At 40.1% G+C, this 16,652-nt stretch overlaps 1 protein-coding gene across 4 annotated transcripts in view; it reads left to right on the forward strand.

Moving 5' to 3' along the window:
• LARGE1 (LARGE xylosyl- and glucuronyltransferase 1) overlaps positions 1-16,652 on the forward strand; it is a 283,680-nt gene that overhangs the window by 137,388 nt on the left and 129,640 nt on the right. For all 4 annotated transcript variants that reach the window (XM_069857011.1, XM_069857017.1, XM_069857004.1 and 1 more), the window contains exon 4: positions 5,884-5,966. In XM_069857011.1, the coding sequence (XP_069713112.1) occupies positions 5,884-5,966 (83 nt within the window). The remainder of the gene's footprint in view (positions 1-5,883; positions 5,967-16,652) is intronic.

The following is a 16,652-nucleotide window of genomic DNA, read 5'->3' on the forward strand; positions in this document are numbered from 1 at the left end:
TTGTTCAATGTACAAACCAATTTTGGACACAAAAATAGCAGCTTAAAGGAGGAAAAGTTTAAGTGGTCTTTCAATTTACAATGTGTTTTTCCAATGAATTTACTTACTCAGTGGGGTTTAGCATTGTGCTGGAGGCAATGGTTATATAAAATAGGAAACCTCACTTTATTTGCCAATTCCCTATCTCACCACACACTGTTTTGATAACAAAATACCTATTTCTTCTTTTTCTTATGGAATTCACTCAGTAATTCAGTAACAGCAATGGAAGTTAAAATTAAACTTCCTTATTATCAGATTTGCCAGAGGTCTCATCATTTATCCTATTACTGCAGATTCTGGTTCCATGTTTGTGTGAGTGGTATCTTGACTTCATTCACCCTCTGTTTTCAGTGTTTTAGTGGCATAAACTAAATCTTTTTTAGCCTCTGACCCCGGAATACATCAAAACAAGAGTCAACAGCTTGAGTAGAGAGACAAGAGTCCTTGGAAGCAGATTGGGGCTCTGGGGAAAGACAAAGAGAGCTAGAAATAGGTTGTTTTCTTTCATTGGGGCAGTTCTTTGAGATTAGTGATGATTAAAACATTTGAAAATGCAGTTACAGTGAATTAACGTTAAATATCTGATAAAGCATAATCTGTGTGATAATGAGTGTGATCTATATTAAAAATAGTGGGTTTATTTCATTCCAGCCACCACTTCCTACTCTGTTGCTTTGCAGAAGAGCTCTTCTGATATTATAAAATAGACCAGCATTACATTGCAAGAAACAGCCAGAAGTTCCAGCCAAGGATATTCTCCCTGGAGGGAGCAGAACCCTGTCATACTTTCCCAGTAGGAGTCAATTTCAAAACAAACCTTGGAAATATAAGTAAGAGTAGTCCTTACATACAAATAACAGGCTTCAGAAGAAAAACATAACACTCTTTGAAGGTAACAGAACTATGTGACACTTGCATACAATGCTATCCCAGTAGCCTTCTAGTTTGTGTCTCCATAAACTGGGCCTCTACTTTGGTTTAAATGCGCATTTATAAATATTTTTAAAAGATATTAGGTATTAGAAAAATGTTAATTAGCAGTATAGCATTTAGTAGGCTAGCAGAATACTTAACATTTGAAGCATTTGACAGGCATATTTGTGTTGTTACTATTCTCGACAGCTTTGCTCAATAGGGTTAAGTAATAGCCTCAAAGAACAGGCCTCACCAACTTAAGCAATGTAAAACACAGGGAACAGCAGATGTTACCTGCCTCGGGGAAACATCTGTAGCATATTTACATTTTTGTTTAATATCTCTTAACCACATTCAACAATTATTTATGGAGGAGTAAGGAACTGCAATAGAAGGCCTGGCTAGTACTACTGGAAAATTATTGAAGCTTGATATGTTTTACCAAAGATTATTTTTAGCTGTAAGAACTAACTAGGTTCATTATTTTGCCATTCCAAAAAGTAGCCTGTGGAGTTAAAAAAAACCCATCTTTTTATCTAGGCACCTTATACTCCTCATCAGCATAGGATCTAAGGCAAATTTCTTCATGTGGTTTTGGATATTTTCTTCCCATTAATATTATCCCACAATGGACTAATATGAAATACTGCTTTCAGAAACAGTTTTTCCTGGTCTGTAGTGGATAAAGTAATAGTTTCTGTAACGTATTAGCATGCACCTTGTATTATTTAAACTCCATTTCCTCAAGAAATTTAACTTTATTAAATGTCTTTCAGTACCTGGGCATAAGTGTTCCTTAAACCATATAAAATAAAACATAGTTCTCTATGTCCCTGATCCCTAACCTATAGGAAGAATAGCTTGATTAACTTTTACAGTGTTTTAATTAGCCATTCATATGTTCACATAGAAGCAGAGGAAGGATTCACTGAGTGTGGAAAACACGTTTCATCATTTAATCTGTTGCTGCAATGAATTCCATTGTCTAAAAGCAGCTCCATTGAACAGCCTGTGTCCAGACTTCTTGCTACATCTACTAGTGATGAGTGTGCCCATCATTCAAATTAAAAAGAGCATTGTAGGAGGATAGACACTTTCAAGGAGCTCAATTCAGTGCCACACTGACTTCTGATTATCCAAGCTGGAGTCTGACAACTAGAATTATCACAAATTGTAAACAGTGAGGAGCAAGTGCAGCATGCAGAGCCTTGGTGTAAGATGTTTTTAAGGGACATGTTGAACCAAGCAGACAGGCTGTCATGAGTTGTGGAAGCTGGAACATTCTTGGCTTATCTGCCTTCACTTCTAGGTGTTGCTGCAGTCATCAAGTCTGGAGGTTGGGTCAATTACAGTGACCATTTCTGGTGGGATGGGGATACAGTCTTCTAGCCATCTGCAGACAGAAAATGGGGACTTAAAGTGAGCTGTGAAACTGCTGACGAGTTTCATAATCTGGAAGCTGATCCTTACGGTAGTATACTCAGGAAGATGCAAGTTCTTTGGGGTGCTTCCTTCTTCCATTCACATGATATTTGAAAAGTCATGGCAATCAGGAGAAGTCCCTTGTGACTGAAAGAAGGGTAACATTGTGCCCATTTTTAGAAAGGGTAGAAAAGCCGACCCTGAGAAGTACCAACTTATCAGCCTCACCTCTGTGCCTGGGAAGATCATGGAACAGATCCTCCTAGAAGACATGCTGAAGCACATGGAGGATGGGGAGGTGATTAATGGCAGCCAGCACGGCTTCACCAGGGGCAAGTCCTGTATGACCAACTTAGTGGCTTTCTATGATGGGGTAACCACAGCAGTGGACATGGGTAAACCAACAGATGTGATCAATCTGGACTTCTGTAAAACCTTTGACACAATCCCCCGCAACACCCTTCTCTCTAAATTGGACAGGTATGGATTTGATGGGTGGACTGTTTGTTGGATAAGGAACTGGTTGGATGATCATATTCATAGAGTAGCGGTCAACAGCTTGATGTTCAGATGGAGATCCGTGACAAGTGGTGTCCCTCAGGAGTCTGAACTGGGGAGCAGTGCTGTTTAATATCTTCATCAATGACATTGACAGCAAGATTGAGTGCACCCTCAGCAAGTTTGCAGGGGACACCAAGCTGAGTGGTGCAGTTGCCACACCCCAAGAACGGGTTGTCATCCAGAGCGACCTGGACAAGCTGGAGAAGTGGGCCTGTGTGAACCTCATGAGGTCCTACACCTGGGTCACAGCAGTCTGCTGTTTGAATACATAATGTGTAATGATGTAATCGAAAGCAGCCCTGTAGAGAGGGACTTGTGGGTGCTGGTTGATGAGAAGCTCGACATGAGCCAGCAATGTGCGCTCACAGCCCACAGGGCCAGCCATGTCCTGGGCTGCATCCGAAGAATTGTAGCCAGCAGGGTGAGGAAGGTGATTCTGCCCCTCTATTCCTCTCTTGTGACATCTCATCTGGAGTATTGTGTCCAGTTCTGGAATCCACAAAGTAAGGAGGATATGGAACTGTTGGAACGGGTCCGGAGGAGGGCTACAAAGGTGATCAGAGGGCTGGAACACCTCCCATAGATGGACAGGCTGAGAGAGTTGGGGTTGTTAAGCCTGGAGAAGAGAAGGCTTCAAGGATACTTCATAGCAACCTTCCATTACATGAAGGGGGCCTACAAGAAAGCTGGAGAGGGTCTGTTTACAAAAGCTTGTAGTGACAGGACTAGGGGCAATGGGTATAAACTGGAGAGGGGCAGATTTAGACTGGACATAAGGAAGAATTTCTTCACCATGAGGGTGGTGAGGCATTGGCACAGGTTGCCCAGGGAAGCTGTGGATGCCCCATCCCTGGAGGTGTTCAAGGTCAGGCTGGATGGGGCCTTGGGCAGCCTGGTCTGGTGGGATCTCCCTGCCCATGGCAGGGGGGTTGGAACTAGATGATCTTTAAGGTCCCTTCCAACCCAATATATTATATAATTCTACTATTCTGTAAGTCCTTGACAAAGTAAACTCTGATTTTGGGGGTGTAAAGAGCCTGTGTGGAGAGGTTTTTCTGGCAAGCAGAGGCAGTATAAAATGATGTTGACAGAGATATAACAGTCCTGTTCTGTCAGAACCCATGAAATATTTGTGTCTGATCCAGTGTCTTCAGGTGAAGGGTTTAAAGCAGACATGAAACAATTCTCAGTTAATTTGATTTTAATTGGCGTTGAAGGAAAGGCTCTGAGGTCTTCCAAAAGCCTGAGAAAGACCAGGTGGCAAAAAGAGAGGAAACAGTGTATACAGTGTCAGGAATCTGCATTCACAGGAACCCAGTCCCATAAGTATGGTACAAACCACTGCTGCAATAGAAGTCATTAATAAGCAGCCTCTGTTCTCTCCTATTGTTATTACTAGAGACAAACACAATTTTTTGCTAAGTGCTGAGCATGTTCAACTCCCATTGACTTTAACATAAATTTGAAGTGCTGCATACTTCACTGAGATGTTGCCAAAATGCACTGCTATATCTTTTATGTCTCACACCTCTCTGAACAGACAGTTGCCTTATTAATTCAAGTCCTCTTAAAACCTCAGAACTATATTGTGCCTCAGCTTGCGACTCAGACTAGGGCTGGAGGCAGCTGCAGTGTTCATGTGGGGGTAGCACAATGGCACAGCCATTTGGTAATTATATGATTGAAATTTTGCCCTCTACCAGGTGATGTTAATGGATAGGGCTATGTGCTCTTTAGATGTGCCAAACACATGCCACCTCTTGTGTAAATCTGCTTCTGTAACAAGACAGACTTTGGGAATCTATCACTATGTGAGGAGGTAGAATTCCTCATTTGTTCTCTGCGTAGTGGGCTTTCTGTGGAAAATGAGAGCTCTGTGTGTGAGAAACCAGCTAACCAAGCTTCAAATGGAAGCCAAATGAGGCTTCCCTGCAGTTTCACAGCTGTGTCCCCAATCAGCAGCTTTGTGCTGCCAGCATGGTGAACTCTCCTTCATTTCTGCAACCACTAGGAAACAGGAAAATATGGAAGCTGGAGTCAAAACTTGCCAAGATTCATTTTCTTTTGTCCCCAGGGAATAACAGTGGCTAATTTTAAACCCAGACAAGAATAACTTAATGGCATATTTCAAATGATTACTTACCACCTTCATAATAATGACTGGTATCACCTTTTCAATTTTCCCTTTCCTCTGGAAGGGATGAGTAAACCTCTGCCTCATAATAAAAGGGAGGTAAGAAGGCATAGAATAAGTGATAATTTATGAGGGTGCAGGGGTGTGGAGAATGCGTGAGGGCCGGGGTGGGGAGTGGGGGGATTTATTTAACTTCACATTAGCACTGCCCAGTACAGCCCTTACTGGTAGTGATAAGCGAGGAAGTGACCACCTGCCTGCACAGCTTGTGTCCTATCTTATCACTGAGATGCATCCAGCCCCTGGCACACCAATTGTCCCGCACATGCTCATCCATCAGAGGCCACTCACCTTCTCTTTAGCAGCTTTCCTTCTGACAGAAATGATGCAAAATTTCTAAGAGCATATCTGCTTCTAATTATCAGACATCATCGTAAACTTCAGTTCAGAGGGTTGAAGTCTCTGCGTGTTTGCATACTCGCAATTTTGTGTGCTGTTAAATGTGTGTGTGTGTGTGTGTACACAAACACATATATATGCTTTTAGCCAATAAATGCAATTCTGTTCAGACATCTGATGTAATTTAGGGATAGTAATGACTTTGGAATGATGATGGTGTTATAACTCAATTAAGATGTTTTCAAAAAACTGCCTCAAGTGGGCTGCAAACAGCTGCAAAACACCCACTCAAATCTTTAACAATCACCACACTAAATAATAGTACTGTCACGTATGTGCTCCCCTTAATGAATGATGCAACACAGGAACAAGCTTTAATTTTTGTTCTTTTTGTTCTCTTTCTCCCACAGACCATCCACGTTGCCATTGTTTGTGCAGGGTACAATGCCAGTCGGGATGTTGTCACACTTGTCAAGTCTGTCTTATTTCACAGGTAAAGGTGTCTTTTCTTTTCTTGTGTATCTGATTATGGCTAAATAAGCTTTTTTAACATTTACTTTCTTACTTCAGAAGAAAGTCAGATTCCCATTGCTGGTTGTTTTTTCTTTTGAAGGAAGGAAACACAAAATGTATGGCCACCATAAATAGATTCACCTGTGTAATGATTCCTACAGCGAAGCAGAGAGATTAGAGATCCACCTGCTACCTCTATAGCATTGTGGGAATAGAGACCGTATCTATCTGTACTGTAAAGCATCTGCATGCTCCTGAATGATGTAAAATCATAATAATAGTACTAACAGCATTGTATTCATTTAGCCTATTTCTGGTATCATTTATGGCACAGGTGTAGATAGTAATTTGTAAGCCATACACATTTGTAAGCAATACACACTGGTTACTTGACTATCCCAGCTTCCTATTTAGACATTCATTTTTCAAAGTAAACCCGTTACTATAGTCAGTATTGTTTCATTAAAGACAAATTATTTATTCAGGCTTTGGAATAGCTACTTGCAGCCCCTCAGAAGGCTTTGTAATGTGGTTTTAGCACATGGAGCGCAATTAGATCCCAAAATTGAGAGATATAAATGCACAATGAAGGGAAAAGAAACAATCCCTTAATAGAAAGCAGAAAAAGAGAAATTATATTAAACTGTGTGTGGACATAAATGTGTATATCCTTTGCCCAGTTTAGTAATGTCTCTCAGAGATGTTTTCCAATGCTGCTGCAGAGAGTGCATGGAGAGTGCCGCATTTGAGTGCTATCATGAAGCACATGCAAGAGAACCAGGTGATCAGGCCCAGTCAACACGGGTTCACAAAAGGCAGGTCTTGCCAAACTAACCTGATCGCCTTCTATGACAAAGTGACTCGGCTGCTGGACGAGGGAAAGGCTGTGGATGTGGTCTTCCTGGACTTCAGTAAAGCCTTTGACACAGTTTCTCACAGCATTCTGCTTGAGAAACTGTCAGCCTCTGGCCTGGACAGGCGCACACTCTCCTGGGTGGAAAACTGGTTGGATGGCCGGGCCCAGAGAGTGGTGGTAAATGGAGTTAAATCCAGCTGGAGGCCAGTGACAAGTGGGGTTCCCCAGGGCTCAGTGCTGCCTCCAGCCCTGTTCAATGTCTTTATCAATGACCTGGATGAAGGCATCGAGTGCACCCTTAGCAAGTTTGTGGACGACAGTAAGCTCGGTGGAAGTGTCGATCTGCTGGAGGGTAGGGAGGCTCTGCAAAGGGATCTGAACAGGCTGGACCGCTGGGCAGAGTCCAATGGCATGAGGTTTAACAAGGCCAAATGCCGGGTCCTGCACTTGGGGCACAACAACCCTATGCAGTGCTACAGACTAGGAGAAGTCTGGCTAGAAAGATGCCTGGAAGAGAAGGACCTGGGGGTGTTGGTTGACAGCGACTGAACATGAGCCAGCAGTGGCCCAGGTGGCCAAGAAGGCCAATGGCATCTTGGCTTCTATCAGAAACGGTGTGACCAGCAGGTCCAGGGAGGTTATTCTCCCTCTGTACTCGGCACTGGTGGGACTGCTCCTCAAATCCTGTGTTCAGTTCTGGGCCCCTCACCACAAGAAGGATGTTGAGGCTCTGGAGCAAGTCCAGAGAAGAGCAACAAAGCTGGTGAAGGGGCTGGAAAACAGGCCTTATGAGGAGCGGCTGAGAGAGCTGGGGTTGTGTAGCCTGGAGAAGGGGATGCTGAGGGGAGACCTCATTGCTCTCTATAACTACCTGAAAGGAGGTTGTAGAGAGGAGGGTGCTGGCCTCTTCTCCCAAGTGACAGGGGACAGGACAAGAGGGAATGGCTTCAAGCTCCGCCAGGGGAGATTTAGGCTGGACATCAGGAAAAAATTTTTCACAGAAAGCGTCATTGGGCACTGGCAGAGGCTGCCCAGGGAGGTGGTTGAGTCACCTTCCCTGGAGGCGTTTAAGGCACGGGTGGACGAGGCATTGAGGGACATGGTTTAGTGTTTGATAGGAATGGTTGGACTCGATGATCCGGTAGGTCTCGTCCAACCTGGTTATTCTATGATTCTATGATTCTATGATTCTATGAAATAGGGAAGTGAGAGACTAATCAGACTCTTTGGCCCAAATAGCACAAATAGACTAATGAATCATGTATGGAATATAAAGAGTTTACTAAGGAGTTAGTTTCAATATGCTGCTTTATGTTGAATGATACTTTATCCTAGGGAGGATGACTCTTGCTTATGTCATGTGCCAGTATCTTCTTATAGCTAGTTGGAGTGGCTCATTCCAGTCCCCTACCTTGTTCCTTATTTTTGCCTCCATTACTCTGCTGAAGAGTCTTAATAAGCACTGCCTCACTGGTTTTAGTGCACCATTTTAACTTTTACCCATTTTTTGTAAGCTTTGTAAAAGAATGTAAATGCTCACCTTGTACAATCTGGAAAAACACTCAGTTAATATTGTTTAAGAGGTTGGCTAGAGTGCAGGCTACTACATGGCCTTTGTAAGCCTTTCCAGAAGTAGCACATTCATTTTAGATGAGGGCTGGAAGCAGGAAAAACAATGCATAGCAAAACATAACAAAAATAAAACAACAGTAAAAACCTGTATTCTGCTCTGTGCAGAATTTTTCTGAATGTTAAAATCTTGTTAAATTTTAAAACTATATCTATTTCCAATTAGACCTCTGAATTATTCAGTGTAAACTGGCTTTATATTGCAAAGATATGGGGTGTTTTGTCTATTTTGATTGTAGTTTCTAAGGGATTTCTTGCATATATGCATTTTTGTGGTGACATGAATTATCCTAGTGGTTAGCTTCTCAGCATTTTTCTGTTCTCTATGTGCCTCCATTTTGAGAAGATTCTAATAGTCTGTATTTTTTTGAATGTACTGTAAATAATAGGAATCTCACAGCTCTAAGAATTAAAGTCTTTTTCAGTGTTACTTAAAGGAGATGTCCCTGTTTTACATAACCCACTCATCTGAACAATTATCAAACTTAAAAACAATTCTTCCATATAATCGCATATTTTTAATTAACTGTATTTCCAAATTACATAATTCTACATATGGCAGAATTATGTAATTTGGAAATACAGTTAATTAAAAATATGAAACAAAACCAAAGTGAAGTAACACTGGTATTTCTAAGTCTGGTGGATTCTACCCTTGCAAAGAATGTATTTGCTGTTTGGTTAGTCTTGCTGCTCATGTCAGAGGATGTATCTATCTCAGCAGAGGTGGTGAACATTAAGCCCAGTATAGCTAATGATACTTTAGTACATTTAGTTACATTCAAGATAATCTAACTCACTTATTTGCTTAAAACATACGTAAGGACAAATCTAAGCATGTTCCTGTCTAGAACTAGCTTTTCTCATTAGGCATTGAAATTGTTCACTGGAAAAGGAAGATATTCTCAAAGAAGAGGCAGAGCATTTGCATATAAAAAGGAAATGCTTCCTACAAGCATGTTTTCCTTTTTTTTCTAGAAAACACAAGCTTCTTAAGCATCCATTGATGCTATGGCTACCTGTGCAAAGTGCCATGCCTCAGAAACACTCCTTTCATGGATCTTTATCTTTTGAGTGGCAGTGGTGAAAAAAGACTGGAAAATAAACAACAAACAAACAATGAACTCAGCTGAAAGTTGATGTAGAAACAAGATTCCTTGCATTGGTTGCCAGGTGCAGATGTTATCTTGGAGATTAGTATGCATTTCAAAAATCATGACGATTGGAAAGAAGGCTTCTTTTAGTTACTAGGATCTGTTGAATTGTAGGAAAGAAGGATGGAGACAGGTCATGATACTGCATTAGGAGGAATGAGTTAGGGTGGTTGGAGGTGATTGGTTCAGATGGTGGCTGCTTAACGACATCAGTAGGAAATTCACCATCTGACTTGAGGATCATCGGTGAAAACAGGCATGGAAATGTCTCTTCTTCTAACCCCTAAATGTGCACCAGGGAATACATCATAGCTTAAGCCAGGGAAAACTGACTTTTACGAGGGCTATATGTTTCCAGAGGAGAAGTTTTCATGTTCTATCTTAATCTCTAAGGTTAGGCTACTGGTCCGTCTTTTGTAGAATCACCACATTCAATCTCAAATAAAATTTTGCAAGAACAGAATGGACATGACTCCAAACATATTGTCAAAGATTTTTTTTTCCTTTTCTTGAAGTTTCTGATGGTCAGTGTTCAACCAAACCTGGTACAGCAGATGCAGAATTTGCCTGTGACTGGAGTGTAAGAGTGTATTCTGTGATTGATACATGCTTGTGTAGAAATCACGGCTGGTTTTATGTAGCCAGGCATGCTGTGGGTTCTCCTTGGGCAGCTGTACCATTTCACCTCAGTCCTGCCCTGCAACACCCCGAACACAATCTACTGGTTAAACAAATGGCTCCTCAAAGCAATCACACTTAATATCCTCATCTGTTCCTGCTGAAAATCATTTGATGTTTGTCGTAAGAGTGCTGATGGCAGTGAATCTGTCTGGAATTCATGGAGATGTCACATGCTTTTATTAGCATTTCCATCTAATTTAGTAAATAAAGGATCTTTTAGCTGTGCATTTTGATACAAAAAGAGGTACCTAAATTCCCTGCTTCTGTAGGGAATCCCTGCTTCTCTAATAGAAACATTCTGAGAAAAGGAGGCCATGTCAGTCTAATAATCTTCCCTCCATGCAATAACTTATTCATTATACCCCCAGCTTTGAGTTAGAGTGCTAGATAGAGAGATGCAAAACAGCACGGGTGCTGGGTCATCAAGGATAAAAACTACAGGAGTTTCTATAGATGGTCTGTGCTGTCCTTTCTCTGTTGCATGACTGTGCAGCAAATCCTACATATTCAACATTTCAGCTCTCCCCAGGTCTAAAAAAGCAAGTTACTGATCCTAGTTATACCATATCTATTATGAGATTTAGGCAAGCTACTTGTTCAAATCATTCGAGAAAATACATCTGTCTTCGGGTTCCAGAAAGTGGAAAGAGTATACGGAAGTGGTGATGTGGTTGATTCCTTATAAGAACACTACAGTTCAGAAACGTGTTTCATTCCCAGTGGAAAAGGAGCTTGATTCCACTTTAGTCTTTAGAAAACATATGCTCAAACCACAAAATCCCAGCAGCTTTTAACACCCAGTTTGACATAAGTGACAGCCTGTTCTCAGGAGAAGTCTCAGCAGAGCTGGGATAGTGGAGGGTTTGCAGACTGTGATAAATATGCATTGGCAGTGCTGCACAGAGGGAAGCTTGTAGAAGTAAGTACATAGTCCTAGTCTGCAGCTTTCCTGCTTAGCTCTCTTGGGCATCTAGTATCTAATTATGACATATTTCGTAAATCTGTGTAGGGACAAAAAAATCATCATTCTGAGCCAGCTTAGCACAGCCCAGCTCATATGATTCTGTAAGGGGCATGGTTTAGTGTTTGATAGGAATGGTTGGACTCGATGATCCGGTGGGTCTCTTCCAACCGGGTGATTCTATGATTCTATATCACTGTGTCCTAAGTGCAACTTAACTTTAGTTTTTTCCAAAGCAAAAGTCTAAACACTAAAAATTAAAGTTACTGGGTCAAATGGGCAAAACAAAATGCAAGTGCTTTTGGAAACAGTGCATATAGTAGTATGCAAACAGCATCTGCATTTGTTTTTCAAAACTGAAGTAGTGTCCTGCAGCTATTAACTCTCCTTGAAACTTTTGCAACTACTAGTCAAAGTTGCATTAGTAATTTCCTATGTTTTACTCCATGTCTGAAAATTATAAAGCTTAAGAATGCTACAGCAATAGCCCATGAGTTACAGTTTTATATTCAGAAGTCATTTTTCTCTCCTCTCAGGTAAGCCTTAACTTGAGTAAGAGCTAAAATGACTTTGAATGTACACTTCTCTTTTCCAAAGACACACTAAACACCATGTTTCATTTGGGAATAAAGAAAGGCCAAAATTAGACAATTATAGCACGTTGCTGGCAGTTAGGTCAACTGAGAATCTGTGAAAAAATAACTGCTCTTTTGTGCCGGATAATGCTGCCTTTTGGGTACTTTTTCCTATGTTAATACCTCTTATTTGGAGAAGTCATTGTGGTTACTTCTTTAGCCATACACACCATCTATCCAAACAGCACTGGTGGCATAGTAATGATGATAGGGTTTCATAGTGTAAACAAACCCAGTAAACTAGACAAATGCTTTCTAATCTGAAGTAGCCTATTTGCTTCGAGAAGGCTGCTTATAACTTTAAAGTTAAGCATATGTCTAAGCATTTTTAAATTAGGATATTAAACTGTGTTATAGATTTCTGTATGAATAATAAACATCTTTTCTTAGAACAAGCAGAATAAGGCAAACCAAATGAAAATCTAAATTAAATAAAAACAATGACATGTAATTTCCAAGTAAAAGTCACAAGTCAACACTGGCTGGTAATTAAAGCTTATGTAATCTAATGGCTGTATTCCATGGAGACCACTTTGCCTTAATGGAGTTAATTTGAGAATTTAAAACCTCTGTCATTGTTTCCAACTCTTCTAATGTGACAGTCTATTTTGTGGGAGATTATTCTGGCAAAACCTATAAAGCATGAACTGGTTTCTGTTATCCATATAGATGCATCAATAATACACACTTCTTTTTGTGTTTTCTAGCTGTCCTAACAATGGATATATAATGGAGAAAGCAATGTTTAAAAAAATATGCCTATGAAATCTCTTATTGTTTCCCAAAGTGCTTCTATAACTTAACACAAAACAAGGAGATATCCATGAATGAGGCAGGTAATACATCTTTAAGATCTCCCAATAGTTTGGGGAACATTTTAATCAATACCAGATGTAAAGGCCTATGAAAAATTTGTAATGATTTTCACATTAAAATTCTCCCTGTATGAGAGAGGGATTGTCATCTGGGCATTAGGAAAAAAAATAATCCTCAAGCTGCCTTTTGTAATTTCTTTTTGAAGTTCTTGTAACCATTTGTTACAGATATAAAAGGTATTACCTTGTTGTGCTACCCTTAATAAAGTATAGGTTTTGGAAATAAACCCCCTGGGCTACTGACCTTTTTATATTCTTAGAAAATAAAATTCCTCTGTGGCAGAGAGAGAACCGTGCAACCAAGCAGTTGCTTTTTGAATTGCTAACAATTGTGCTATGGAGTAATACAGGAGGAAAAAGTGAGTCTTGGTTCACTACTCCCTTTTTCAATTGTAGAATTTTGTATTTAACTCCGTGGCAGTGGTTGTTCAAAAAGAATGGGCCACAAATGCTTGAGCAAGCAGGTCAAAACTCTGATGAAAAATGAGAAGTTTTGAAATGCAAAAAATAAGACATTATGATAAAAATAATATATAGAAACAGGTACCATGGAATAGGCTTTAAAATTCATAGCGTGACTTTTAAAATTACTGAATTCTTTTCATTTTACTAAACTCTATAGGACCTCAGCAGTTCTGAAAATGAGAGCATTCATTTAAGCTCCCATATTTAGGCCTAAGAGCCTATATTTAAGCATTCATGCTTGACAATCTTGGCCAGACTCTGTCTTCATTCACTTTTGAGGAAAACAATTTAGGAAAATAAATGTGTGCACTTTATGTATGGTTTACCTTGTCAGACAGTGTTCTGATCTTAAGATATGTGAAAATAATTTAATATATGAAGATTTGCAGTTTTCTAAGTAGGGTGGCTAAAACCTTGAGTCTCCACTTGATGGAAAATGCCATGTTTTGAAATGGCATTCTTTTTGCAGTAAGGCATTAGTATGTCAGCATTTTCCGTATAGCAGAAACTGTGAGAAGATATGGTTGGTAAAAATTCAGATGTTCAGAATCTTTGAGGTAAATGAGATTAAGTGATTTCTGGGTCTGGGGAGAAATTATCTGGTTGTTTCAATACCTGCTTCTATGGTGAGGAATCTGGAAGACCTCAGGAAAGTCTCAGAGTTCAAGGGCTGTCTGTTCTGAAACCCAGGTCACTAGAAACCTTTATTTCCAAACATACACATTCACATAATAGTAGAAATTTCCAAAACCTATTAATTTTGTAAGAAATGTTTATCAAAATTGTCTTATATTGAGCTCTGTTATTCCATAGTTGCATATACTGTCACCATTTACAGTATAGTGCTTTCCAGCAGTATAAGATATAACCAGCCTCTACCATGTGTGCTTCTCTCTTAATTTGCCCAGTGGAAAATAAGTTATATGGCATAATATATATGTTAAACACAACACACAGCTGTGCTTTGAAGTGGTTAGAGAAGTTGAAATTGAAGTGCATCTCACATTTGGAATGAGAGAGGAGGATGCTTGTGTTGATCATTGCTTTCTCTGAGACTTTGTTCCAGATTTTCTTCAATCCAAGGAAGTCTTAAGACTCAGGGAATTGGAAAGAACCTGTTGGGCCATCTCATTAACTCCCCTGCTATGGCAGAAAAAACACACCATTGAAATCCTTGATCTACCTTCACAACAGAAAGAAGTCAATTCTTTCTTTAACCAGAGCATCATCTTTTTCAGTTTCATGCCACTCAGCTTCCACCAGTAAAATCAGTGTCTTCAGCTGCTTGTTAAAATTTCTCAAAGGCCATGCCACCCTTCCTTGTTATCCATGTGAGGGACTCTCAAGCCTCTGTCTGGAAGACTACAATATCTCCTAGACTTTGTGAACTGTAGCTGCTAAATGCCTGTGAAGGATAGCTCTCCGCGTGGGTATCCCTTTACTTATAGGAGCAGTGCAGTTTGTTTTCAGTTTTAGAAACCTTATATCCCAAAATGTCTTGGTCCTGGAAAAAGACCAGTCTGAAGAATGGAAAAGCTTTCACTGACACCAAATATTACAGTAAAACATCAGAGTCTAATGAAATGTAGCTTTCACTGGTGTCCTTCACAATATCCTCGATGTCATCCCTAATTCTTACAGCCAGTGACTCAGTCGTGTTGGCAAATAATTAAGAGGAAACATAACATCCCTTTCTCATATCTCTTGAGAAAGATTTCTTATCTTACAGAATCTCTTCTTTGTTTTTTACAATGGATGCTGGTTGATCTTTAAGCTTCTCAGCTTGTTGCATAGACAGTTTGAGGCAATCCATATCTTTTAGACTTTGCATATTGCAGACACCAGAAGAGGTAAACGATGTCATCTGTGTGTATGCTAGTGCCCTTGCCATCAGAAGGCCTTCCAGGTTTGAGTCTATCCTCTGTTGGCTTCCAGTACCATGCTAAACCTCACATTTCACATAAAATCTTGTCTGGATTAAAATTTTCTGTGACTGATGCACATTTAGTTATAGATGTCAGACGGTCACTCTTCTGTTTTGGGGATATATTTCAGTATGTGCTAATCTTCTGCTTTGCCTCTGACACGTACTTTCCTTCCAGCTGAATCTTTACTGTGAGGCTAACAACTTGAAAGAGGTTTCTGAGTAGGAGTACAACTACTCCTTTTTTCTTTTTCCCAGTAGGAGCTGAACTAAGAAAATGTCACTCACTTGTTCACAATTAAGTTTCATATGCTCTGGGTCATTCAGATAACTACAAACTGCTATGGAACATCTGTGTTTGTATCAGATTTTTTTCTTTTCAACTAATGTGTTTCATCTTCAAATATTTTATATCAATTCTGTTTAACTAAATGATGGCTTGAAAGAAGATGTAGCTTTCTTGGTATTACCTGATTTTTTTACTCTTCTTATTCTACTTTGCAATATATAGATAAATGACCCTGAAAAAAAGGAAAAGAAATTCCTAAAGAACACCAGCTGGGAAATAGTCCTACCAGCCCCTGCTAAGCAGAGGGACCTGCGTGGAATGTATATGTTGACATATAACGCCTGTTTGCCTTGAGATATTGCTTTGCTTGTAGCTAAAGCCACTGGTGTTGTACTTGGTTTCTCTTGGCCTTTTCTCTGCTAATGAAATGTATTTCCTGATCGCTGCTATTTCCTGATCTTTTCTTGGCAAGGTGCCTGGTTACTGCGGAATCTGCATGAGGCAGGATGTCCTCTTCTTCTCTCCTGCTGGGCTGGTGAAACAAATATAATTGCTGTGATCCCTTCAGCTTGGTAATGGGATTCTCAGTAGCTGGCAGCCTACACCTTTCCTTCGCTTCTCTCTCTGGGGCAACTTGGAGATTAAAAGACCTTTGTCTTTTTGGAAAGCATATTGTGGCTTAGTGTTTTGGATATTCTTTAATGCAGGTTGACTGTGGGTTTATTCCGCCATCATGATCTCATATATAAGGCTTCTAGCTAGTCCTTTTCTGCTTATCTTGTAAGCATGTAATTTGATCCACAGCGCCCCTGAAGCCAGTACAACAGCTTCACTGGCATTCCTGGGTATTGAATTGGATTTTATGTGCAGTATTTCTAACACTGCAAAATCCAGCCGTACATTGCTTCTCACAACAGTCTCCTATTTCTGTTGAGATGTATGTTATGATATTATAAACCATTATTTGTATTTTTAAGTTTTCTAGTGTGTGGACTTTGTTCAGTGATGCACAGTATTACTCATCAAAGCAAGAAAAGTAACATAAAAGAGAGGGGCACATATTATTCATTAATGCAGGAAATGCAGAAAGAAATAACCTTCACCATTTGGGTTAAGTGTAATGGAAAGTACATTGGCCTGAACTAACATATATGTCCTCACTTCCCGTTCACACAAAAGAATGTAGTAGCATCAGTC

This window comes from Phaenicophaeus curvirostris, chromosome 1, assembly GCF_032191515.1.
Source record: "Phaenicophaeus curvirostris isolate KB17595 chromosome 1, BPBGC_Pcur_1.0, whole genome shotgun sequence".
Classification (NCBI taxonomy): domain Eukaryota; kingdom Metazoa; phylum Chordata; class Aves; order Cuculiformes; family Cuculidae; genus Phaenicophaeus; species Phaenicophaeus curvirostris.